At 63.0% G+C, this 25,717-nt stretch overlaps 3 protein-coding genes across 4 annotated transcripts; all 3 read left to right on the top strand.

Moving 5' to 3' along the window:
- The first annotated feature begins 3,536 nt into the window (after nucleotides 1–3,536).
- On the top strand, nucleotides 3,537–9,545 carry Prr35 (proline rich 35). Of its 2 annotated transcripts, none has more exons than XM_090324660.1 (3): nucleotides 3,537–3,641; nucleotides 7,024–8,116; nucleotides 8,769–9,545. In XM_090324660.1, exons 2-3 carry the CDS (start codon nucleotides 7,062–7,064, stop codon nucleotides 9,376–9,378), a joined length of 1,665 nt encoding a protein of 554 aa, XP_090180786.1. In that variant the 5' UTR covers nucleotides 3,537–3,641; nucleotides 7,024–7,061; the 3' UTR covers nucleotides 9,379–9,545. The 2 variants fall into 2 exon arrangements, with proteins under 2 accessions (XP_090180786.1, XP_090180787.1); XM_090324661.1 differs by lacking the exon at nucleotides 3,537–3,641 and adding an exon at nucleotides 4,533–4,613.
- Nucleotides 9,546–10,230: 685 nt separating this feature from the next.
- Nucleotides 10,231–12,867, top strand: Nhlrc4 (NHL repeat containing 4). Its single transcript, XM_090324847.1, has 4 exons — nucleotides 10,231–10,238; nucleotides 10,376–10,503; nucleotides 10,687–10,805; nucleotides 11,468–12,867. Exons 1-4 carry the CDS (start codon nucleotides 10,231–10,233, stop codon nucleotides 12,326–12,328), a joined length of 1,116 nt encoding a protein of 371 aa, XP_090180973.1. The 3' UTR covers nucleotides 12,329–12,867.
- Nucleotides 12,868–14,659: 1,792 nt separating this feature from the next.
- On the top strand, nucleotides 14,660–25,286 carry Pigq (phosphatidylinositol glycan anchor biosynthesis class Q). Its single transcript, XM_090324955.1, has 10 exons — nucleotides 14,660–16,442; nucleotides 18,167–18,298; nucleotides 18,424–18,544; nucleotides 20,145–20,271; nucleotides 20,564–20,717; nucleotides 20,825–20,936; nucleotides 21,565–21,645; nucleotides 22,130–22,244; nucleotides 23,614–23,675; nucleotides 24,494–25,286. The coding sequence occupies exons 1-10, from the start codon at nucleotides 15,652–15,654 to the stop codon at nucleotides 24,644–24,646; spliced, it is 1,848 nt and encodes a 615-aa protein (XP_090181081.1). The 5' UTR covers nucleotides 14,660–15,651; the 3' UTR covers nucleotides 24,647–25,286.
- The last annotated feature ends 431 nt before the right edge of the window (nucleotides 25,287–25,717 follow it).

Here is a 25,717-nt window from a genome sequence, read left to right as displayed (position 1 = left end):
TGCACACCGCTCTGAGCACCGGGCTGACAGGACTACGGCTCCCGGGCCCTCTTCCTTCTGCCTGGGGCACAGGTCCATTCGGTGTGGACTCGGTCACTGCGTGTATCCAAGCCAGAAAGCTCGGCCTTCGCTGGCCAGCCACGGGTCTTTCCAGGGCCCCCACGTTGAGATTGGCAGTAGAGAGGGAGTTATTTCAAGGGCCAGCACCTTGGATGTACAAGGTGGCAGTTCCGGCGTGGGGGGCAGTGAAGGGCCTGGACCACGGGCCAGCTTACAGGCCCCCTCTGCCTCGCACACCAGCCGCCTGCCACTCACGCGGTGAAAATTGTCTGTGACAGGCTCAGGAAGGCCGGCCCCGGGGGCTGCAGCGCAAGGCACACAGCTCTCTCCCCAACATATGGCTGCTGTCGGCCCCAGGCACTGCTCAACCAGTGCCAGACTCAGAACCTGGGTGAGTGCTCAAGCCGCCTGAGCTCCTAGCCCCCTCGCCTGGCTGGCTGCTCTCCCTGAATCAAGAGGTCCCTGCCGCCATGCTCCCCCTGCCCCCCTGCGAGGTGCTCGCCCGGCCCATGTCCGTCCCAGGCTGTGCTTAGGGGAGCCCCGCATCCATACCAGGCTGGTCGGTGACTGCTCGTCCAGGAGGGACCACTCACACAGGGCCTGAGGGCTTCCGAGGCTGTGTGTGTTCCCAGAGTGGGGCACACCCTCCAGCCCTCTTGAACCCTGGCTCAGGCTGCTCACCCGACCCTGTCACTCCATCCATGAACCTTGTGTACAGGCTGTGGGTCCCTGGTGCCTGGGGTCTGTAGCCTATGACTTGTGCAGCGTTCTGAGGCAGGATCCTGTCCCCTCCAGCCAAGCTCCGGGACTGTCCTCCCTCTCCCCCCACCCCCAACCCGGACCCCCTGAGGTCACCTTGAACAGGCAAAGAAGCAAAGCTCCCAGGGGGTCCCTGCCCTGGGGACCAGGGCTCTTGTTTGGACTCTGCGTGCTGCCACATGTCCTGAATGGGTTGGAGAAGGGTAAACAGGTGAGACCAACTGCCCTGCATCGAGCTGACCCCTGCAGGAGCCCCCGAGTCTGCCACCGCACACAGTCCCACTGTGGGCTTCAGGCCCTGCCTAGTGGTTTGGACCCATCCCTCTGCCCACCAGGGCTGGCAGGCTAGCTTTGCCCACACTTGTCCCTGGCTGCAACACTAAGGGGCTGAGACAGTGCTGAGACTGATCCTTCACCCAGCCTTGAAGCTCCAGCACTAATGGAGGTGACAGACTGTCCAGCAGCCATGGGCACATGGAGTAAAACAGGTTAATGGCTGAAAAGATCCTCTGGCTGGAGGCGAGGCCTGCACCAGGAAACGACATGAAGCTTCTGTCTAGGAGCAACCCGAGGCTGTGCTTTCTCCACCACCATCCCTTTATTTGTGCCAGTCCCAGGTCTTGAACTCAGGACCTGGGCGCTGTCCCTAAGCTTCTTTTGCTCAAAGCTCCCACTTGAGCCACAGGTCTGCTTCTTTTTATTTTTGGTAAATAAAAATCGCACAGGGGTTGGATGTGGTGGCTCACACCTGTAATCCTAGCTACTCAGGAGGCTGAGATCTGAGGAGCCAGGTTCAAAGGCAGCTGGGCACAAAAGGACTCTTTATTTCCAATTAACTTCTAGAAAACAGGAAGTGGGGCTTGGCTCAAGGGTAGGGTGGTAGCCTTGAGCTGAGGAGCTCAGGGACAGCACCCAGGCCGAGTTCAAGCCCCATGACACACGCACACACACACACACACACACACACACACACAAGAATCTCACAGGGGCTGGGAATGTGGCTTAGTGGTAGAGTGCTTGCCTAGCATGCAGGAAGCCCTGGGTTTGATTCCTCAGTACCACATATACAGAAAATGCCAGAAGTGGCGCTGCAGCTCACGTGATAGAGCATTAACTATGCTTGAGCACACAGAGAGGCTCAGAGACAGTGCTCAGACCCTGAGTTCAAGCCCAAGACTGGCAAAAAAAAAAAAAAAGAATCTCATAGGCTATCCTGCCTGGGCTGGCTTCAAACTGTCAGATCTCAGCCTCCTGAGTGCCTAAGATGACGGGTGGCGCCACTCCTCCTGAGAGGAGAGATGTATGGCTCAGAGAGCATGAGCTGGGGTCTCCCAGCAGGACAAGTGCTAAGCCCCAAAGACGTGGGGTCCCCTGCCTGGTCGGTCACCAAGGCTGTCCTGTGTAGGGACTGGATGTGTCCCTGTCAGGGACTGGATGGGCACAGGCAACCCTCAGACCCCGTGGGAGACTGTCTTCTAGGATGTCTCTCTAGACCCCCAGCCCCCCTCCCCCGGAGCCCTAAATGTAACCAGGTCAGGTCCTCTGGGTCCATCTTGGCTGCTGCCTATTTCTTCCTTGTCACCCAACCTTTTACAAAGACCCATGCATTGTGAGGGTGAACGGTGAACGGTGCTCGGCTCCCGCCTGCCTTTCCCACGTTACATACTCAAGTCCTGGCCTTTTCCTCCTTTCTGTGTCTCCACAGAGGTGGCCTGGGGCAGCCGCCCTCTGCCCTCTGGCTGTGGACCCCATACCTGAAGCAGCGTATCACACATCTAGGCGTCTTCTAACCACGAGCTCCTTACTCACCCTAGGTGCCCTGAGTTGACTGTGCTTGCTGAGACGGGGGCTCCTTACGACCAAGGCTCTCAAAGGACGGCTGCAGCCTCCGGTCAGCACATCCCCTGTGCTCTCAGACCTGGGACTTCCCAGGCGCTCATGAAGGAGCTGGGGCCAAGGCCCAGAGCCTCCAACTCCTACCATCCCAGGATGAGCCAGGCCACCGGCCGCTTTGGCCAGAGCCCAGGATGAGGGCCCTGTGTCCTGGTCCCAGCATTTTGTGGGGCTGTTGGTGTGATGGTCGCCCAAGCCGTCGCCAGCCCTGGGTAGCCTGCATGGTCAGCTGGTCAGCCAGGCCGAGAGAAAACTGACATGGTGTAAGGACACAGCGCACTTCGCAGCCCTGGCCCCACCTGTGACAATCTGCAGATTGGAGTGGACTTGTCTGCTAGGGAAAGTGACACAGGGGCAGGAGAGAGCTGCAACCATGGGGCTGTGCCAGCACTATGCCAGGGCCCTGGGTAAGACAAGGAGACCAAGTCTCCCCTTTCAGAGCCAAGGAAGTGCTGGGCTCTCGTGTGCAGTCCTCCCCCTGGTGGCCCCCGCGGAGACCTGCACCCAGAGTCACTAGCGGGTCCTCCCTGGTTTCCAAGGCTCCACACACAACTCGCACCCCAGCACCGCCACCCCTCCACCCCAGCACCCCACCCCTCCACCCCAGCACCCCCACCCCTCCTAAGCCTGGAGTTGAGTCCTCAGGGAGTGTGCCGCATGACACATCTCTGGGTCAAAGTGTTTTCCCTGGATCACAGGCCAGCTCTCCCAGGAGACGCGCGCTGCCTGGCTCCCCGGCTGCCTGGCCCCGCCGTGTCCACCTCCCGGACAGACCTGACTGGTCGGGTGGCTTTCCTCCACCCCTGGCTGAGAAAGTGGGGCCCCCCGGGCCTGAGACCTGAGTGCTGGCCAGGGAGCTGCCGATGGAGGGAGGCTCTGGGGTCTGTGGGCGTCTGGGAACCCACACCCTCCGCCTCGCCACCCAGCAGGTAAAGGTTGTGGTCCTGAGAGCTTCCCGGGAGAGCAGGGGCTGTGAGGGTGTGACATGGGGACGGGGCGACCATGGGGTGTGACACGGGACGGGGGAGACAGTGGAGGTGCCACACGGGACGGGGGGGACCGTGGGGTGCGACACGGGACGGGGGGGACCGTGGGGTGCGACACGGGGCGGGGGGACCGTGGGGTGCGACACGGGGCGGGGGGGGGACCGTGGGGTGCGACACGGGACGGGGGGACCGTGGGGTGCGACACGGGGCGGGGGGACCGTGGGGTGCGACACGGGGCGGGGGGGGGGACCGTGGGGTGCGACACGGGGCGGGGCGCCGCCGCGTGGGGACCGGGCGCGGGGTGGGGAAGCACGCGGCGCCCGTGGGTGGGGGGAGCGGGGTGGGGGGGGTCTCGGCCGAGCTCCGCCCCTTGCGCGCTGCCCGAGGCCCCGTCCTGGGCGCGCCCCGGCCCGGCCGCCCCTGGGGCCCGGCGCCGGCGGAGGCGCGCGGGCCGTGCGCAGGGCGTGAGCCTGAGACCCCGAGACCCCGGGACCCCGAGACCCCGGAACCCCGAGACCCGGGGACCCCGGAACCCCGAGAGCCCGGGACCCCGAGACCCGGGGACCCCGGAACCCCGAGAGCCCGGGACCCCGAGACCCGGGGACCCCGGGACTCCGAGACCCCGGGACCCCGAGAGCCCAAGACCCCGGGACCCCGAGACCCCGGGACCCCGGCTCGCACGCGGCGGCGGAGCCCGGGACCCCGGGACCCCGGGCTGGGTCGCAGGTCGCCGCTCCGGAGCCCGCGCCGTGGTGGCGCACGCGCGCCTCTCCGTCCGCCCCGGTGGGTGCCGTGGTGGGCGCCCGCGAGTCGGCGTCGGGGAGCCGGGGCGCCGCCACCCGCCGCCCGCCGCCCGCCGCCCGCGCCCGCCTCACTTTCCCCCGCGGGCGCCGCGCGCTCGGCTCGGAGGACGCGGTAAGGATGCGAAGCGCTTCCCGCAACTTGGGGGGCGAGCGGGGCCTCCGGACCGGGGAGGGGACGGGGCCGAGCGGCGGGGGACGGACGGGGACGGGAGGGGGACGGACAGGGGATGGGACAGGGGACGGACAGGGGATGGGACAGGGGACGGGGACGGGGACCGGGCAGGGGACAGACGGGGATGGACGGGGAAGGACGGGGACGGACGGGGAAGGACGGGGACGGGGCAGGGGACAGGACGGGGCAGGAGACAGGACAGGGAAGGACGGGGACGGGGCAGGGGACAGGACGGGGCAGGGGACAGGACAGGGCAGGAGACAGGACAGGGAAGGACGGGGACGGGGCAGGGGACAGGACGGGGCAGGGGACAGGACAGGGAAGGACAGGGATGGGGCAGGGGACAGGACAGGGAAGGACGGGGATGGGGCGGGGGACAGGACAGGGACGGGGAAGGATGGGGATGGGGCAGGGGACAGGATGGGGATGGACAGGGGATGGGACAGGAGATGGGGCCGGGGACAGAGCCGGGGATGGGGCAGGGAATAGGGACCGGGCCAGGGCCGGGGCAGGGGATGGAGCTGGGGACAGGGCAGGGGACAGGGACAGGGCTGGGGCCCGGGGCCAGGGGCTGGGGACAGGTAGCAGAGGCAGGACGCCAGGCTGCCGGGACGCTCGGCATGCCCCCGCGACCTGTCCTCGACCTCTGCAGCCCCAAGTGTGGTGCGATGTCCCCCCCCACACACCCGGCACCGGGCTCAGACCAGGGCGCCTTTGGTGCTGTGGCCCGGGGCCTCCTGGGGCCAGCGGGTGTGGAGACGGCTTCCAGACAAGCCCCACACCGCGTTCTGTCCGCGGTGGGTGAGCGCTCCCTCCCCAGAGTCCAGGGCCCAGAGGAGCCCCGTCCAGGGCGGTGGAGGCGGGCGAGGCAGCACAGCTGTGTGGCTCCCAGGGCCTGGTGATCGATGGCCCGGCACAGCCGCCTCTGTCGCCTGAGCATGCTCGCCCGATCTGTCATGACATCCTGTGTTGGGGACGGGGCAGGGAGAAGACCTTAGCCGAAGCCCTCCGAGACCCCGGGGGCCTCCGGCTGGCCGTCTTTCTGCACAGGGGACCCCTCCTGGGCCTTCTTCCTGCCCCCAGCCTTGAAGTCATTTGCTTGCACCAGCTCCTAGCCTAGCCCGGCCACCAAGGTCCCTGTAGGATTCCAGGCCTTGGAGCAGATGGCATGGTGCAGCCCCAGCCGCTGCTTTAACAGGTGCCCTGCCCTGCTCTGCCTTCCTCTGAGATGGGTCCCACTGGCTCGGGGGTGTCCGTGGGGGTGGGGGTGGTGTCTGTGCACACTCCTTCGAGCCCTGCGGTGACACTGGTGTGGACAGGCAGCGACGTCCACCTGGAGGAAGGGCCCTCTGCACATGCCCTGTGTGCTCCCCCACCCCCCCGGGGCTCAGCCACGAGGCCCCATCCCTCCTCCCGGCGCAGAGCAAGGCTGCTCGTGAGCACATACCCTAAGCCTGTGTGCAGACCCACGCCGGGCACCCCACACAGGCAGGGGCGGTGGGGCAGTGGATGGCCCAGGTGGCAGCCCAGATGGAGTGAGGAGAAGCTCCCGAGCCAGTGTGCAAGAAAGGGGAGAGCAGGGTCTTGGCTGAGCATGGCCACTGCAGGCTCGGTTGCTGACCTGCCTCAAGCCACCCAGATGGAGCTGGGCTGAGCAGGTGGCCGCGCCACAGGGCCATGCTGTGACGTCCATTCCCCCAGCCTGGCCTGGCCCCGTGTGGATGACCACCAGCATGCCCACCCGACCCTGCACATGCGGGCTCAGGCGTGCATGTATGTGCGTGCGTGTGCGTGCGTGTGCATGTGGGTGTGTGCGTGTGCATGCTCACACTCAGCCCCCCCCCCGCCACCCCCACTCATACCAGCCACTCAGACCTCTTGCTTTTTTTTCACCTCAGTGGCTTTGCCTTCGCCTCCAGCAGGGGCAGGCAGTTCAGCAAGAGCAGGGGGGGTCTCTGGAGAGACACAAGACCAGTCTCAGCGAATGTTCGTCATGAACCAGCCTGGTGCAAAGGGTGGAAGCTAGGTGGAGAATTATTCTAGGAATTGGCCTGTGGGGGCTGGCCCGGCGCGGGGTGGAGATCTGGAGAGGGCCCCAGGGTAGCACCCAGGGCTCCCCAGACCATTATTGCCCTTGAAACTCATCTGATGTCAGGGGCAGCTCTGACCAAGTACCCTATGATCTACTTGCCAGATTGGGCTTGAGAAGGAGACATCAATGGTGCAAAGGCCAAAGGGCGCGGGGCAAAGCCTGCAGAAGTGTTCTGGGCTCTGTCCCTGGGGCGGAGCCCTGACGGAAGGTTGTGGGGAGCAGAAGGACCTGACGCTGACTGCAGCTCTCCATCTACAGGTGGTCATGGTGCCTGAGCCTGCGCAGTAGCGGCCGCCATGTCTCGAGAGGCAGGCTCCTGCCGCCTGGGTGCTGGGGCCAGGGTGCGCTCCCGAAAGCCCAAGAAGCCACACTACATCCCGCGGCCGTGGGGCAAGCCCTATAACTACAAGTGCTTCCAGTGCCCCTTCACGTGCCTGGAGAAGTCTCACCTCTACAACCACATGAAGTACAGTCTCTGCAAGGACTCTCTCTCCCTCCTGCTGGACTCCCCGGACTGGGCGTGCCGCCGGGCGCCCCCCTCACCCAGGCCCCGTGAGCCCACCCCTGACAGCCCCCCGGGCCCCCCAGACCCTGACAGCCAGCCCACTGTGTCCACCTTGGTGACTACTGACAGCTTCCCCCAGCGCCACTGTGGCGGGGGCCCCAGGGCTGGGGCGGAGGGGCCCCCAGGGTCACTGTCCCCCCTGGCCAGGCACGTCCGCAAGGATCCAAGCCCCGGTGGGGGGCTCCTGGCTGAGTCCTGGAAGCCACGGCTGCGGGGCAGCCCGAGGAGCACGGCAGTGGGGGCCATGACTTCCGCAGGGCCTGAGAGCAGTGTCGCCTGCTTCCCGCCCCCTGGCCCTGGAGAGTTCCCTGAGGCCCAGAGCCTCCACTTGTCACTGCTGGGTGTCAACTGTCCTCTCAGCCCCGGCCTCTTCTCCTATCTGGGGCCCTCACTAACCGCTGCTGCCCACATGCCCTTCCTGGCTTCCACCAGCCCCCTGCTTCCTGCCACTGCAGCCTTCCCCACCCCACAGGCACCCGAGCGCCCAGCCCCTCGCCTGTTCTACCCGCTGCTGCTGGAGCACAGCCTCGGGCTGCCAGCAGGCAGGGCTGCCGCTTCCAAGCCCTTTGCACCCCCCAAGGGGCCTCCTGGGACCTTGGCCCCCGGGCTGCCCACGGAGCCTGTTCCCGGGCTGGGGAAGTTCTGGCCGCATGGCACCCCTAGGGGCCCAGGGCAGGAAGGAGAACTGGAATCCACTGCTCAGAGAGACCCCCCGAGGAAGCTGGCTCCAGGAAGCAGGCCAGAGCTCCCGAAGACCCCCTCCAGCCTGGCAAAGTTTAGGAGTAGGTGAGTGTCGTGGGTCACAGGTTCAGGGTGCAGGGACTGGGGGAGGACAGGAGACCCAGCTCAGCCTTGAACTCACTGACCGGGAGCAGGGGTTCTATCTAGGTCACAGACCTAACATAAGAAGGCGTCCTGGGGCTGGGAGCGTGGCCTAGTGGTAGAGTGCTCGCCTAGCATGTGAGAAACACAAAAGGCCCGACGTGAGTGGCGCTGTGGCTCAAGTGGTAAAATGCTAGCCTTGAGCAAAAGAAGCTCAGGAACAGTGCCCAGGCCCTGAGTTCAAGCCCCAAGACTAGAGGGGGGAAAAAAGAAGGCATTCTTTTTTTCTCTCCTCCGATCCTGGAGCTAGAATTGAGGTTCACGTGCTTTCTAGACAGGCGTTCTACCACTTAAGTCTTGCCTCTCGTCCTTTTTACTTTGTCTAGCTGTGTGTGCCTGTGTGTTGGTCCTTCGCTTCCAGTTTCTTGGTGGTTAATTGGAGATAAGAGGACCGTGGGATGGCCGGGAGTTTGGCCTAGTGGTTAACGTGCTTGCCTAGCATGCATGAAGACCCGGGTTCGATTCCTCAGTACCACATACATAGAAAAAAGCCGGAAGTGGTGGAGGATTGCATGGGACAGTGCAGCCCCTTGACCAGCTCCTATCTCCTCCCTAGCCTGCCAACTGGCTCTTCCATGATGCCCTGGCCTGAGGATGAGGATACAGGTGACATGCGGGCCCCAGGTCCCAGGATGCTCATCCCCCCGCAGCCCCGAGGCCCTGTGGGTGAAGACCTGACCCGGGCCCTGGGCGACTACCATAGAGTGGAGTGGTGCCTGGGGCAGCTGACCCCGGCGGGGGGCCTGGCCTCCCGGCCCCTGCGGGAGCAGCTGGGCAAGATCCGCCGCGAGCTGCTGACCATCCACCAGGCACTGGAGCAGGCCGCCCGGCCGCCCGATGTGCCCCTCGACCTTTCCGTGAAGCGCGTGCCCACCAAGGGACCAGAGACACCTAGGGGGTGGGGACCTGTTCCAGCCCGGGAAACCCCAGAGCCCCCCAGCATGCTGGGCCCTGCAGCCATCGAGCATTTCTCCAGCCATACCACCAAGTGTGAAGCTGACTCCAGCGTCCCCCCTCCTGGCCTCCTCCTGCAGGCCGCCGAGGACACTGCTGCTCCTGGCAGTGGCTGGGGCGCCCGTCTTGGGGCAGGGATTGCCCAGACTCCTAAAGATGCCCCTGGCGTGCAGAGCCCCCCAGCTGCTGCCGCCTGCCCTCAGCCCCCTTAGCCCGCGGGTCCTGTCCCCTCCTGTGGGCTCAGGGCTCAGAACCCACCATCTCCCATGCATGTGAATGGCTCCCCTACCCCGGTCTGTGCAGAGCCCTTGACCCCTGACCACATAGGAACAGTGAGTTCTCAGTTATTTATTGATCACCTTGTGGACATTAAAATAGAAGCCACCTGCAGGCGGCCTGCCTGGGTCTCTTTCCATTGCGCCTGGTGCAGGTATCTGGATACTCCCCAGTCTGGGCTCCCCATTAGGTAGTGCCCAGCCTCTCCACTGCCCCAGCACCTCTGACTCTGACCCCCTATGGTAGACTGTGCCCTCCCTGAGGGGTGTGGCCGGGGTGGGCCCTAGCTGGAGACCCTGGGGGAGTGGCAGGGAGGCATCTTTAGGGCGCAGTGCGTGGGCAGGGGCCTCCTTGGGGCCACATCCACCCAGGCCACAGGCCTGTCACTTGTCCCTGCGGTTGCTGATGCCTCCTGCATTCTGTGGCTCGAGCTGCTCAGCCTGCGTGGCCTCCCCTGGGTCCCTGCCAGTGCCTGCAGCCACGACAGGCATCAGTGGTCTTCACAGCTCGCTGCCTCCTCCCCAGTGAGGCCTGACTGGGCCTTGGGGTGGGGGCGGGCAGGTGGGGAGGGAGGGCTGCCCGAGGCCTTGAGCCACAGCTAATCTCTCCTTTCCCTGGGGAGCTTGGCCACACCCTCCATGGCCACCCGGAATGTCCCTGAAGTGCAAGCTTTGTTTTTCCCCTGTGGGCTGGACCGGCTAGGCTGGGGCCAGCCTGAACTGGACCTTCAGCTGCCCCATTAACCTCCCAGCCTGGTGATAGCATCAGGTACCCCGCTGGGAGGCGTGATGGGCCGGTCTGGGGCGCCTTCCCCCTGGAGGCTTCATGTGGGGCGTCTGGAGGTTGGGGTGGTATGAGGAGGTGGCGTCCTGAGTCTGAGGCAGATCTAGCACCCCCAGCTGCGCATCTCACACGGCCACCCTGTCCTGCCAGGGATAACAGGGTGGTGGCCCCGCCAGCGGACCTCCTCCCCACCGTCCTGACAGCAGGCCGGCCTGGGCTGAAGGAGTACTCGCTGCCCCTGGTGGTGACAGGCCCAGAGACCTCCTGGGGAGGGCATGGTGGGGCTGTGCCATCCACCCTGCGGGAGTGGCCTGGAAGGAGAAGCCCTATGCCCAGGCCTGGCCAGAGGGCGCCCCAGGGCCCTGGGATCTCACTGGAGCTCCAGAGGGCCTCACCCCAGACTGCCCCTCCCCCAGGCCCATGCAGGGCCCTGCCCCGTGACTCCTCCCCACTCATGCCAGTCTCCAACAACAGAGGCCAGAGCTGGAACCGGACCAGGAGCCTGGCCTCAGGTAGGAGACCCCAGGCCTCCCTGGAGGGGGCAGTGGAAGAGGCTGTGAAAGGACTCCGATACCTGCTTGTAGGGCTCAGAGATCTCCCCGACCTGGTGGACAGAAGGGCTGGTGGGGAGTCTGCTTGCCCAGACTCCTGTTTCAGGCACCTTGACACATGGATGGTTGCTATGTCTAGGGTCCAGGTGCAGACATTCAGCACCTCGAGAAATTGAGCTCAGCCCCCTCCCAGCCTCCCAGTCTCAGCCCCCTCCCAGCCTCCCAGCCTCCCAGCCTCAGCCCTCTCCCAGCCTCCCAGCCTCAGCCCCCTCCCAGCCTCCCAGTCTCAGCCTTCTCCCAGCCTCCCAGCCTCTGCCCCCTCCCAGCCTCCCAGCCTCAGCCCCCTCCCAGCCTCCCAGTCTCAGCCTCCTCCCAGCCTCCCAGTCTCAGCCTCCTCCCAGCCTCCCAGCCTCCGCCCCCTCCCAGCCTCCCAGTCTTAGCCCTCTCCTAGCCTCCCAGCCTCCCAGCCTCAGCCCCCTCCCAGCCTCCCAGCCTCCCAGCCTCCGCCCCCTCCCAGCCTCCCAGCCTCAGTCCTCTCCCAGCCTCATCCCCTCTTCTCTGTGACAGGAGGATGCCCACACTGCCCACCAGGAAGGACTCTAGGACTGCGCACATACCCTGCACACAGTGTCCCCCACTGTCTTGCAGCGGCCTCCTGTGCTCCCTGCCCTGGCTAGCTGACTGACTGCAGGGCCTGTGTCTCGTGCTGGATCCACCAGGCGACCCCACTGGATCCCAGCAGCCCCGGCTGCTTGGGCGGATTCTGGTGCCCCCAGGGGCTGAAGGGGAGCCTCGGGGCCTGCACTGCTCCCCCGATGGACTGCTTTTCCTGACAGCAGGGTCTGCGCCTTTCATCCATGTGCTGGACCTGGAAGGACGCTCCATTTGCCTCTTGCCCTGCCGCACGCGGGGGTCTGGGGCCTTCGTTCCTGAGGACGTGGTGGCGACAGCCTCAGGGCTGGTCGTGGCCAGTGACCTGGTCCATGGGGCTGTCCGTGTGCTCCAGCACACTGGCCGAGACCCACAAGGCCTCTGGGTGACCGTGGGCACGTTCCTGTCACCCAGAGGGTTGGCTGTAGATGCCCTCGGCCGCTTCCTGGTCACAGACTATGTGTGTGGGTCTGTGCACAGCTTCACGTTAGGCCCCACGGGGGTACCATTGGCCCCAGCAGCGGTGCAGGGTCTGGAAGGCCCCTGCTGGGTCAGCCCAGGACCTGACGGGGGCCTGGCTGTGAGTGAGGAGTTTGGGGATGTATGGTTATTTGGCAGTGCCCACCAGCCCCTGGGCTCCCTACGGGCACGGACGGGGCATATTTTTGGCCGTCCAGCAGGCGTGTGCTCTGACTCAGAAGGCAATGTCATTGTGGCTGACCAACAGAGGCGTCAGGTGACTCTGTTTCCCCGAGTTGGGCCCCCCATCTGCCTGCTGTCAGAGGGGCTGAAGAGGCCATTGGGGGTGGCCTGCGCGCCTCAGGGCCAGCTTGTGGTGGCGGATGTGGGAGACAACTGCATCAAGGTATACCAGTGCCCGGCGCCTGGTGCCGAACCCTAATGAGGGGGTCGTCTGGCCAGCCCCTTTGAACCGTGGTGGGAGACGCCTCTGGGCCTGCTGGGCTGGCCTCCCCACCTGGGACCCTGCCCTACTCGTGTCTTTCTCTTGGCAAGCGCTACAAACTTCCAGCAGCCATGAACCCGCTGCCTCCCCAGCCTCCCCCCAAGCCTACAGAGCGGGGTCCATTCTTCTCTAGTCAGTGCTCCCCTCACCCCTGCACTCTGGTCCCACAGGCCCAAGTCCTCTGTGGAGGGCTGGGTCTTGGGACCAGCATCAGAAACCTAGAAATTTGGGGTGAAAGACAACCTAGAAGCACTTACCCAGGGAGGGTCTCCTGAGAGGCACCCCAGCCCGAGCCTCTTAATCAGAGACAGCCAGGCAGGGAGGGTGGAGGCAAGGAGGGTGTGACTGGGCCGGGTGGCCTGGAGCAAGGGTGTGGGCCCCTGGGTGTCCCCTGCCTCACAGGCACTCTCAGTCCTGAGCCTCCAGCAGCTTCTCTGGACCAAGTGGAGGTAAGGGGCAGGCAGAGCAGAGGCAGCCCAGAGGTGCCGGGGGCAGGGCGTGAGTCTAGGTAGATTTGGATTCTCAGTGTCCTCTTCCCTATTCAAAAACGTTTCTGAACTCATGGGTGGGGTGCTGGGAGACTTCTGCTGCTTAAAATGAGTGATGTTTTGGCCTTTCTGCCTGAATTTGAAGGGAAATGAGTCCTCACCAGGAAAGTGACATGTGTGAGGGGGTGTTACTTAAGTGTGGGCCCCAGTGAAGGGGCTTTATGAGACAGGAGCAGCCAGACACCAGCGGCTCAAGCCTGTAATCCTAGCCACTCAGGAGGCCGAGATCTGACAAAACAAAGAAAGGCAGAAGTCAAACCGCCTCGAAGGCCGTGAGGGGGCTCCCAGCCTGTCACCTGGACACGGGGAGTCTGTGCTGTCACCATTACACCGCTGGGGTTCTCCCGGTATGTCCAGCCCTGGATGGTTGGGGGTTAAACACATATGTAAGAAAGCGCATGTTGGTTTCTGTGTTGTTGGGGTACCTGTGTGCACCTCGTGGGGACACCGCCCTAGGCTGACCCTGGAGGCCTGTGTGGGCTTTGTGGGGACTCCCCTCCTCTCTGGGGGGTCGGTGGTGGGGCTTGAACTGTCCTGGGCGCCGTGCCCGAGCTCTTCAGTGCTAGGCTACGGCCCTGCCCATGGAGCCACAGCGCCACTTCCAGTTTTCGGGTGGTTCCTTGAGATGACCTGCCCGGCCGGCTTTGAACCTCCATCAGCCTCGTGGGAGGGCTGCTCAGGGCCTGAGCGGCAGCGGGGCGAGGCGGGGGTCCCGGGGGGCGGGGGTCCCGGGGGGGGGGCTGGGGTCCCGGGGGGCTGGGGTCCCGTGGGGCTGGGGTCCCGGGGGGCGGGGGTCTCAGGGGGCTGGGGTCCCGGAGGGGGGGCTGGGGTCCCGGAGGGGGGCCTGGGGTCCCGGGGGGCTGGGGTCTCAGGGGGCTGGGGTCCCGTGGGGCTGGGGTCCCGGGGGGCGGGGGTCTCAGGGGGCTGGGGTCCCGGGGGGCGGGGGTTCCGGGGGGCGGGGGTCTCAGGGGGCTGGGGTCCCGGAGGGGGGGCTGGGGTCCCGGAGGGGGGCCTGGGGTCCCGGGGGGCTGGGGTCCCGGGCGGGGCTGGGGTCCCGGGGGGCGGGGGTCCCGGGGGGCGGGGGTCTCGGGGGGCTGGGGTCCCGGGGGGCTGGGGTCCCGGGCGGGGCTGGGGTCCCGGGGGGCGGGGGTCCCGGGGGGCTGGGGTCCCGGGGGGCGGGGGTCCCGGGGGGCGGGGGTCCCGGGGGGCGGGGGTCTCAGGGGGCTGGGGTCCCGGGGGGCTGGGGTCCCGGGGGACTGGGGTCCCGGGGGGCTGGGGTCCCGGGGGGCGGGGGTCCCGGGCGGGCGTCCGGCCCGCGGCGCGCGCGGAACCCCGGGGCGCGGCTCGAGCGCCGCCCGGGCGCCTTTGCGCGGCGGACCGTCGCGCGGCAACGCGGGGCGAGCGGGCGGAAACGGGATCGGGGTCCGCGGCTCGGGCGCAGCGGCCGAGCCCTGGAGCGGAGCGCCGCCGTCCGGCCGGCCCGGCCGAGTCCCCGGCCCCGCGCGTCCTCGCGGCCGCCGCCGGTGAGCGCGGGGCGGAGGGAGGCGGGGCGGGCGGGGCGGGCGCACGCGGAGCCCTCCGGTCCTCCGCGGGGCCGGGGCGGAGGGGCACCGCGGAGGGCGGCCTCGGCCGTGCCCGCGGGGGGGCGGGGGGGCGCGGCCGTCCCGAGCCCTCCCCGCCCTGCCCTTGCACCTTTCTTTCCCCAGGATCCCCGGCCGGGCGCGCACACTCGTGCGCTTCAGGGGAGGGGGAGGCTGGAGCTTGCCCGGAGCATCCATCTTAAAGCCATCGCAGGCACCTCACCCACCCATTCCAGACACCACCCTGCAGTCCAGGCACCCAGGAGGGTTCTCTTCCCCAGCCGCAGCTCTGAGCTGTCTGGTGACTGTTCCCGCGAAGGGGCCGTGGTGGGTCGCACTGGGCTGCCACGGGAAGGCTTGGACCCCCGGCTCCTCCCTCCCTCCCTCTCTCTCTCCTCTGCAAGTCCTAGGGCCTGAACTCAGGGCCGGGGCCCTGTCCCTGAGCTTCTTTAGCACTGTATCACTTGAGCCATAGCACCGCCCACTTCTGTCCTTTATGAACCCCAGGGCTTCATGCATGCTAAGCAAACACTGTACCACTCAGCTAAGCTACCATCGCAATCTCAGCCTTGGCTGCCCTCTTTTGGCAGTGGCGTCGTACGTAGCCAGTCACACTGGGTCCCTTCTCAAGCAGAATTGCTAAATTGCTGTCATAACGTTCTGGTGCCCAGCGTCTAGTCTTCTGGAGACAGGCCCTGACCTGCTGTCAGGGAGAGAAATTGGCTTTTGGTGCTGCGTCAGGGGTTTGACCCAGCCTGGGGTGGTGCCTGATTTTCCCTGTGGATTCCACAGCCGCGGCTTGGGGCTTCCGTGCGGAAGGGGTATTTGGGCCTCCTAGAGGTGGTCTTTTCAGATAGAGCCCATCGCTTTGGAAGGCCTCTTTTCCAAACTGACCTTGAGAGGCCTGGACCCGCCAGCCTGGAGCCTCTGCAGCTCATCTGTCAGTCACGCCACCTTGTTCTGGTTGGGCCTGCTTCTCTCAGAATGGGAGGACGCACCGGCCTGCCATGGCTTGCTGTGTTGCTATCATGGGAGCAGTGCTTGGCCCGGCTTTGTGGAAGATCATGGCCCACAGCTCTCCCTACCAAACCCACAGCTGTACCATCCCCCTCCCCGCCAAGAGGGCAAGGGCATGGCCAGTAGACTGTGCCACATCCTGTGGCCTGGGTGCTGCCAGTACCTCTCAGCAGCCTTTCTCAGCCGGCTCTCTCCCTTCCCTTCCAGGGCTTCCGCCATGGTGCTCAAGGCCTTCTTCCCCACGTGCTGTGCCTCCGCAGACAGTGGGCTGCTGGTGGGACGGTGGGTTCCAGAACAGCGTAGTGCCGTGGTCCTGGCCGTGGTGCACTTTCCTTTCATCCCCATCCAGGTGAAGCAGCTCTTGGCCCAGGTGCAGAGGGCCAGCCGGGTGAGTGTGACTGTACTGGGCACCTGGTGTCACCACCAGCAGGAGCCTGAGGAAGGCTTGGGCCACTTCCTGGAGGGCCTGAGCGCCATCTTCACCCACGAGCCCTGGCTGCAGCTGTGTCGGGAGAAGGGCAGCAGGATCTGGAGCTGCAAGGCCACGCGGCGTCAGGAAGCTGCTGCCCCCGGCACCCCCAGCGAGGACCAGGTCATGCTCATTTTCTATGACCAGCGAAAGGTGCTGCTGTCCTGGCTGCATCCACCCGCGGTCCAGCCGGATCACCAGGCCGGAGATGCCACAGTCAGTGCTGGGGGTCTGGCTGCCATCTTTGACACGGTAGCGCAAAGCGAGGTGCTCTTCTGCGGTGACCGGTACGACGAAGGCCCTGTGCGGCTGAGCCATTGGCAGTCAGACGGCGTGGAAGCCAGCATCCTTGTGGAGCTGGCAAAGTGGGCCTCAGGGCCTGTCTGTCTGCTGCTGGCCTCTCTGCTGTCCCTGGTCTCTGCTGCCAGTACTTGCTGGTAGGTGCTCTGGGGTTGGGCAGAGTACAGTAGAGTCAGGCCCCTGAGAGTCTTGGGCTGACATCCTAGTGTGGCTGGAGGCCCTGAGGCCCTTTCCTGAGGCCCCCACCCCACCCAGGACCCTAGCTGTCTCCCCACCCCGCCCTAGAGGCTGGTTGGATCAGGTTTTCTCAGCAGCTTCTTGGTTGTGTGAGGCCCACTCCCTAGGGGTACAGGTTGAACTACAGATGGCTCAGGTCCCTAAAATAAATTAGATATTGCTCCCAAATGGTCATTGTCTTCCTCTTAGGAGTTGTCTGCCTCCTGAGGTCACAGTGAAGGGAAGCCGCCCACTTCTTCATCGCTCACTTGTAAAACAGGTGCCTCTCAGCCTCGCTCTGGTGGCTCACGCCTGTACTAGCTACTCCGAGGCTGAGATCCGAGATTCCTAAATGCCAGTCCTAGCAGGAAAGTCTGTGAGACTCTTTTTTTTTTTCTTTTTTTTTTTTTTTGTGTGTGTGTGGGTCATGGGGCTTGAACTCAGCTTGGGCGCTGTCCCTGAGCTCTTCAACTCAAGGATACCACCCTACCCTTGAGCCAAGCCCCACTTCCCATTTTCTAGAGGTTAATTTGCCTGGGTTGCCTTTGAACCTTGATCCTCAGATCTCAACCTGCTGAGTAGCTGGGATTACAGGCGTGAGCCACTGTGCCCACCCAGCTTTGTTTTTTTCTTTTCTTTTTTAATTCCTCCTCCATGAGATTAGTATCTCCAGTTAAACCACCAGAAAATCAGAAATGGCTTGAGTTAAAGTGGTAGAGGGCTAGACTTGGGCAAAAGAGCTCACGGCAGCACCCAGGCCCTGAGTTCAAGCCCCACAGCTGATAAAAAAGGAAAAAAGAAAGGGGCCCGTCTCTGGCAGCAGCTGCCTAGGGGGTGCCCCTTACTCTTATCGCCTGGCAGAGGATGTGTGAAAGTCCCCAATGCCCAGGAAGAGCTAGGCAGCAGGTGCCCAGTTGTTGACCGGTTGGTGTTGGGGCAGAGTGTCACTGTTACTATGGGAGTGCATCCTCTCGCCTCTCGTACCCCTTTTGTGCCTTCCTTGAGCAGTATCAGGATGCAGTGGGGCCCTGGACTGTGCTGGGCCAGTCTGCTGGCTTCGAGCACTGCATGGGAGTGGGGAGGGCTCTGTGTGGCCAGCGGGAGGTCCTTTTCTGCGTGGTTGCAGTTAGGTCGAGGAAGTTCCTCATTCAGGCGCCCACCGAAAGTTCTAGGCATAGGCTCTAGGCATGTGTTAGGTGAAGCTCAGTCTTTCAGGAGCCCTTGGTTCCCTTGATGCAGAGGGTCTGAGTGGGCAGTGTGCAGGTGTCCGGAAAGGTCCCCGTGCCTCTTCTGTCCATGAAAAATTCAGTCTTGCTGGGGAGCCAAGCCAGCCGAGGGTCCCCGGCCAAGCCTCTGGGCTGCCATCTGGCTGGCAGTGCAGGTCCTGGTGGGTGGGGGTGACCTGCTTCCCGCTCTGGGCGGTCCTGAAGCTGAGCTTTGCCTGCCTGGTGGGCTGTGTGCTCCAGGAGCTCTGAGGAGAAAGGATGCAGCCCGTCCCTTACCTGGGCCTGGGCCCTGCTGGTTTGCTCCACCCTGCTGAGGTCTAGTGTTGGTCCCAGGATGCAGATCCAGCCCTTCTTCTCTGGGGTCAGGCACGGGTGGGAGCTGGAGATGGGAAATGCCAGTGTCTCCCCCTGCCCCGCAGGTTGTGGAGGCTGTGGCCCCTGCCTTTCATCGGGAGCAAGCTCTCCACCTGCGAGCAGCTCCGGCACCGACTGGAGCAGCTCACGCTTGTTTTCAGCACAGAGAAGGCCCAGAGCCCCGCGGACTGGATGAGGTTCGAGCCCGCCCAGCCCGTTCCCACCCTGCTCTGTAGCCACTCAGCGTGCACACCCTCCACGACGCCTGCCCGGTGGCGTAGGCCGTGCAGCCGCCTCACACGCTCTGTGACGGTCCTTTCAGGAAGGCCAACACGCTGGTCTCTGTGCTCCTGGATGTGGTCCTTGGCCTCTTGTTGCTCTCTTGGCTCCACGGCAACAACCGCATCGGGCAGCTGGCTGATGCCCTTGTACCTGTGGCTGACGTGAGTAGATGAAGGTGGAGCCTGGCTTCCTGGGGTGGGGAAGCCCTGGGCAGCAGCCCCTCAGGAGGCCAAAGCGGCCCTTCTCTGTCCTCCTCCTGGAGACGGCCCAGAGACAGCGGCTGGGTTGTGTAGAGTGGCAATGCCAAGTGTCAACCACGCGGTGCCAGAGGGGCCCTGGGGGCCAGGCTGAGGATGTGCGTTGCCTGCTTCCTGGTGATCTTTGTCCTCTTCCACCAGCCTCGGGAGCCTCTCAGGGCCCAGAGGTGTCTGCGTGGCCCAACCAATCCCAGGCTGATTCCATACTTGTGGGCTGACAGCCAGCGGCACAGGCTTGTCTTCCGTGCCTGACTCCCTGCGTGGCTTGTGTTTACTCTGGGCTAAATTTCCACTCAGTCTGTAACTTCTCTTCCTTGGATCCCAAACCCTAACCTGCCACTGGCGATTCCCTTCCTGTGTAGGGTGTGCTCTAGCCTTCCAGCCTCTGGGCTGCTTTCTTTTTGGTCGGTCATGGGCCTTGAACTCTGGGCCTGGGTGCTGTCCCTTTCCTTTTTGACTTATTTTTCAGGGTTTTTTTTGGTGGTTAATTGGAGATGAGTCTCACGGACTTTCATACCATGCTGGCTTTGAACTGTAGTCCTCAGATCTCAGCCTCCTGAGTAGCTAAGATTACAGATATGAACCACTGGTGCTTAGCTATCTGAAGGCCTCTGTGGACCTGCTTGTGGCCAGGCCAGGACTCGGGTCAGGAATGGATGCCCCTTGGCTTGTCATGGGCTTTGGGGAAGCTGGGAAGTCAGCCTAGGAGGAAGGAGGCAGTGGGAGAGGCTAAGTGCTTTGCTGCTTCTATATTCTGCCTCTTGGCCAACTTTATCTTAGGCCTCTTTTTTACAAAATTGTTCAAAAATATAAATATTTAATTTCAAAATGAAGTTTCTTCTTGCTACCAAGCTTCTTTATCCTTTAAATATTAAAGAAGCTCTATTTATAAAGTTGTTTTCTCCCCTGTCTTGCTCGCCCTGAGATGGTTGGGAAGGAGGAGTGTGGGGGATACGGCCAGGCACAGAGCTGTTTCTGTGGCCTCACCTGCTTTCACATGGCCCACACAGCAGCTCTTCCCTGGGTGCCCAGAGCCCGCCTGTTGAGGCCTTGTGCTGTCTCTTGCTCAGACTTGATTTTTGTCCTGGGCGCACTCGCCTGCTGCCTGGGGCCGTGAAAGAGCCTGAAACCCTGTGGGGTGACCCACGTCACTGGCTTAGGGCAGCCCAGGCCTCTATTAGTGGGCTGGGGCCTTCGGCAGATTTCACTGGTCCACAGGTTCTCCTATAGGGCCTGGGTCATGTCCGGCACGAATGGTCCTTGGGGGTCCAGGTTTGAAATATTTCCACTCTACGGTGGAAATAAGGGCCCCATAGGAACAGGGAGCCAGGGACAGCGGTCAGCTCCTCAGGTTGAGTCCTTGGCTTGCTGAGGGAGGATCTAGACCCGAATCCCGGGAGGCCTCTGTGAAGAGGGTTTCCATGGCAGGAGGCAGCGGCATGAGCCCTGGGACAAAGGGAGTACTGACCACGTCCCCCTGTCCCCCTCCCCCGTGGTCTCCCAGCATGTAGCTGAGGAGCTCCAGCGTCTCCTGCAGTGGCTGATGGGAGCTCCCGCAGGGCTGAAGATGAACCGGGCCCTGGACCAGGTGTTGGGCCGCTTCTTCCTGTACCACATCCACCTGTGGATCAGTGAGTGCCTGATGTGGGGTGGGACAGTGGGCAGGGAGACCATCGGGCTGGGACTGCCAGGCCTCCCTCCCCTCTTCCCCCCCCTACCACCCAGGGGCCCGGGCTGCCAGGCCTCCCTCCCCCCCCCTGCCTGCCACCCAGAGGCCCGGGCTGCCAGGGTGCCAGGCCTCCCTCCCCCCACCACCCAGAGGCCCGGGCTGCCAGGGTGCCAGGCCTCCCTCTCCCCCCCCCCCCCCGCCACCCAGGGGCCCGGGCTGCTAGGCCCCACCTCAGGTCTGACTCTCTCCTGCAGGCTATATCCACCTCATGTCCCCCTTCGTCGAGCGCATCCTGTGGCACGTGGGCCTTTCAGCTTGCCTGGGACTGACGGTTGCCCTGTCCATCCTGTCAGACACCATTGCCCTTCTCACCTTCCACATCTACTGCTTCTACGTCTATGGTGCCAGGTGCGAGTCCAGTCGTCCGAGCCGGGTGCACGGTGGCTGGAGGGGAGTGGTAGAGCGCAGCACAGCCCAGGGCCCTGGCTGCCATTCACAGTGCCTCTACCCTGCAGGCTCTACTGCCTAAAGATCTATGGCCTGTCCTCTCTGTGGCGTTTGTTCCGGGGAAAGAAGTGGAATGTTCTGCGCCAGCGTGTGGACTCTTGCTCCTATGACCTCGACCAGGTACCTGAGGCGGGGGAGGACCTTCTGACTGACCCCACCGTCCTGCTGGCCAGGGCAACAGCTTGAGTATCACTAGAGGGCGACCTACTTCCGGCTTTTTTTCTATGGATGTGGTACTGAGGACTGGAACCCGGTCTTCGTGCACGCTAGGCAAGCCCTCTGCCACTGGGCCACACTCCCAGCCTGGGCAGCTGACTCTTACTGCACGGTTGTCCCGGGGAAGTGCCATCAGACCTTTGCAGACTTTTCTCAGGTGGAAACAAACTCTGCCCTCTCCTTCCGCTGGGCCTGGGGCACAGGTCATGTCCCCCTCTCCACTGGGCCTGGGGCACAGGTCATGTCCCCCTCTCCACTGGGCCTGGGGCACAGGTCATGTCCCCCTCTCCGCTGGGCCTGGGGCACAGGACTTGTCCTGTTCATTTGCCCATGCGTTCTACGGCCACTTTGTCTGATACTGCGCGGCGTGTGGCTATCCCACCAGGTCCACCGTGCACGTGGGCCCACCTCCGGCTCAGCTCAGCACCACTCGGGAGTGGGCTCAGGAGTTGGTTGGGAGGGCGGGGGTAGGAGTGTGCTGGAGGAGAGCCAGGATGCAGGTGCCAGGCGTGCCGTCGTCCCCTCTCCCCAGCTCTTCATCGGGACTCTGCTCTTCACCATCCTGGTCTTCCTGCTGCCCACCACCGCCCTGTACTACCTGGTGTTCACCCTGGTAAGTTGGTGCCGCACACGCTGGCACACCCATGAGCTGGACAGTGGTGGGCAAGCCTTCTACCCCTAGAGGCCAAGGATGTTGTGGCCCCTCCGGAACTGAGGCCGCGAGAGCTCCTTCTGCTGCTCTGAGCTCGTGGCTGGGTACAGAGGGGAGCAGGGCCGTGGTGGGGTAAGCTCTCCCCCCAGGGCTTGCAGGGCTGTGAGTGGCGCCCAGGTGGCCTGTCCTGCGATGGGGACTGAACTGCCACCGGCTCCTCCCCGGGGCAGAGGTGACTTGTGCCTTGCCTGCTGGTGCCTGGGCCTTGAGTTCCCAGTCCATGGACTCTGTTGTCCTCATGGCTTGATCCACACTTTGTCCTTGAGGCCCCGAGCCACCCTTTGTCATGGCTGAGGACCCTGATAGGCTGCTCTGCCCGTGGACGTGACCAGTAAGGTTCTGTAAGCAGCCCAGCCCAGTGACCCTGAATGTCCCCCTTCTGCAGCTCCGGCTCCTGGTGGTCACTGTGCAGGGCCTGATTCATCTGCTGGTGGACCTCATCAACTCGCTGCCCCTGTACTCTCTTGGCCTTCGGCTCTGCCGGCCCTACCGGCTGGCAGGTAAGTCTGTGGGCCCTGAGGAAGCCCCCACACAGAGGCCTCTATACTTCAGGAAGGCTGGGGCTTCCAGTACCCAGCGGCCTCCAGGAGGCAGCGCAGGAGGCCCCCGAGACAGGTTCAGACACAAAGAAACCTCAGCTCCACGCCTGGCTCTGGCTCTTTAATTGATTAATACGTTTGTTTATTTTTGTGCTGGTACTGGGGCGTGCACTCGAGGCCTTACCCTTTTGCTTAGCTTTTCCACTCAGGCTAGCATTCTATCACCTGAGCCTCATCTGCACTTCCTTCCTGGCATTCTTGACCTGGGCATTATCCCTGAGCTCCTGTGCTCAAGGATAGCACTCTGCCACTTGAACCACTGTTTGTCTTCTGGAGGTTAACTGGAAATAAGCCTCACACACTTTCCTGCCCAGGCTGACTTCTTCTTTCTTTCTTTTTTTTTTTTTTTTAACCAATCCTGGGACTGATCTCAGGGCCTGAGCTTTGTTCCTGAACTTCTTTTACTCAAGGCTAGCGCTAGGCAGACACTCTACCACTAGGCCAAACTCCTGGCCCCAGTCTGACTTTGAACCTCTATCTTTAGACCTCAGGCTCCTGAGTAGCTAGGACTACAGGTGTAAGCCACCAGCACCTGAACTTTTCCCGCTTCTTGCTGGTTAGAGATAAGAGTCTTACAGACTTTTCTATTCAGGTTGGTTTTAAACCATGACCTCAGGTCTCAGCCTTTTGAGTTAGCTAGAGCTACAGACATGGGTCACCATGCCGAGCCACTTTTGTCCTTTTTCTTCTTTTTTTTTTATTGTCAATCCTGGGGCTTGAACTCGGGGCCTGGGCGCTATTCCTGAGCTTCCCTTACTCACTTCTAGCACTCTACCACTTGAGCCACAGCACTACTTCCTGCTTTCTCTATGTATGTGCTACCGAGGAATTGAACCCAGGGCTTCATACATCCTAGGCAAGCACTCTACCACTAGGCCCCACTCCCATTCTTTTTAAGAACCTTTTACCTTGGAACTTCCTAAACTGCGAGCCCACACTCCATACCAGAGGCATCACAGGTCCCCAAGTTGATCAGACACAGTAAGGTGGCAGACACTGTCGTCGGCAGAGCAGCTGCTGCCCAAGTGCTCTGTCCAGACCACAGCACAGCCTCTTAGCTCTTCTTGGTAGGGCACTCTTCAGTCTCCTGTGCCCTTCCACTGCGGCAGATCAAGGCGGGAAGCAGCTGAGGCAGGTGCTCCCCAGGCCTTTCCCATCCCAGGTTCTGCCCACAGGAACCCGTAGCCCATAGCAGGACCCTGCCCGCGGGGAGCACTGTACACAGATGGAGGTTGGCACTCCACCTCTTAAGCACCTGCTCTCTTTGCAGCTGGAGTGAAGTTCCGCGTGCTGGAGCACGAGGCAGGCAGGCCCCTCCGCCTCCTGATGCAGGTAAGGTCTCCGCAAGGCTGAGACCCTCCTCCTGCCTTGCTCCGCCATATTGTGGGACAGTGGGGTTGAGTGTCGGCAAAAAGGTCCAGAGCGAGGGTTAGCTTCCATGAGGTTAGCCATTGGCCATTTCCCCCTCCCCCAGCCTGGCTGGTGCCTGGCTCCTGGCAGCCATCACGACCTGGTCTTGCCGGCCCTGAGTCAGAGACTCACTGGCTGCCCACTTGGCTCCATTTGCCATCTCCTGCCCTGGGCCCCACGGGGCTCAAGGTCCAAAAGAAACAAAACCAACTTAGCCAAAGCCTGTAACTACGCATGTGTCTCGGGGCAGGGAGTGTAGCCTGGTGGTAGAGTGCTCACCTAGCATGCGTGAAGATCTGGGTTTGATTCCTCAGTACCACATATACAGAAAAAGCCAGAAGTAGCTCTGTGACTCAAGTAGCAAAGCACTAGCCTTGAGCAAAATGTGTCCAAGGACAGTGCCCAGGCCCTGAGTCGAGCCCCAGGACTGGGGAAAGAAATGCACGTGTCTCCCATCTTGGGTGCATGGTCCCTGTGAGTGAGACCGGGCGGAATCCTGTCCTGTCCCAGCAGTGTGGCCTCCCCCCTAGGCGGATGGGTGGGTCTAGTCTAGCCCCTCTCCCTGGAGAGAGGGTCATCAAGGTCAGGCCTGATCCTGGTTCACAGTTCTAGTACAGGATCCTCCCAACCCTCAGAGGGCCAGCCCGGCCCCGAGTGCTAGCACCGCGTCCATTCTCTGCAGACACCGAAGTATCCCTGCCCACGTGTTCACCCCACTCTCCACTGCCCTGTCCTTCTAGATAAACCCCCTGCCCTACGGCCGTGTGGTGGACGCCTACCGCCTCCCCAGCTGTGGCTGCCACCCCAAGCACTCTTGGGGCTCTCTATGCCGCAAGCTGTTCTTTGGAGAGCTTATCTACCCCTGGAGGCAGAGAGGGGAAAAGCAGGACTAAGCGGCCCCACAGCAGCTCACCAGTCTTGGCAGGATGGCGCCAGTGCTGGATGGCATTGATCTTGGAGACACTGCAGGACCTGTAGAGGAGCCAACCAGAAACTCCCTGTTCTCTGGAGTGTGAATGGCCTTGTTCTTGACTACCTACCTTGGCTCTTGTCTGAAGGCCTTGCCAGCCTGTACTCTCTCTCGTACCACCTGCCTGGCCACCTGCCTTCTGGTCTGCTGGGGTTGATGCCCAGCAGCCCACAGACCTGACAAGAAGTGCCCAGACCCTGCTGGGTGTGCTGGCAGGTCTCACAGGCTGCTCCCATGGCCCTGCTGCCACTGGTCCGGTGAGGCCTGAAGACGCCTGGGCACTGAGGCCTTCTGGATGCCTCGCTGGAATGCCTCTGTCTGAGGGATTGAAGCAGCTGCTGACCCCCTGCCCTGGTAGACCCAACCCTCACATATCCTGCACCTTGCTGGTCTGTCGGTGCTTCCCGGAGGTTGTTTTGTGAAGAGCTGCTGATAGGCCCTTGGTTATCTTTTTGCTTGAAGCCAGGCCTTATGAGGTAGCCCAAGCTACCTATTTGGAAACCTGTCCACCTGGCTGGTCCCCTGGGACAGGTCCTTTGGCAAAGTCCTCCATGCCCTCTTACTGGCCTCCTGTGGAAGAAGGCCTGGGCTTCTGCAGCCCAGAGTGATCATGGCCCCAGGGAGGTGAGCAGGGCTGGGACACCTGCTGGGCTCCGGGTCCCCTGGGAGGAGAGAAACCCCAGGGTGGCGAATGGATGGAAGTGTCTGCTAGTCAGGAAAGGGCCACGAGTCCTGCTCGTCCAGTAGGGACACACACTCGGAACGATCTACTCCACACTCCTTTGCCACAGGCCCCCGCAGCCCTAAGCACCTAGCCGACAGCCTTGGTGAGGATGGGTCCTGACCCTGACTTTGACTGTGGTGACAATAAAGCCTGCTGTGAGCTTGGAGCACCAGGTTGGGTCTTTCCCATCAAGTGTGTACTTTGGGTCTAGGGAGCCCAAAGCACATGGGCTGGGTGGGTGTAGGGGCTTAGCAGACTTAGATGTGCTTT

This window comes from Megascapheus bottae, chromosome 36 (assembly GCF_031878675.1).
Source record: "Megascapheus bottae isolate mThoBot1 chromosome 36, mThoBot2.hap1, whole genome shotgun sequence".
Lineage (NCBI taxonomy): Eukaryota > Metazoa > Chordata > Mammalia > Rodentia > Geomyidae > Megascapheus > Megascapheus bottae.
Note: the sequence above shows the minus strand (reverse complement) of the source record. Positions and strands in the feature narration are given on the sequence as shown.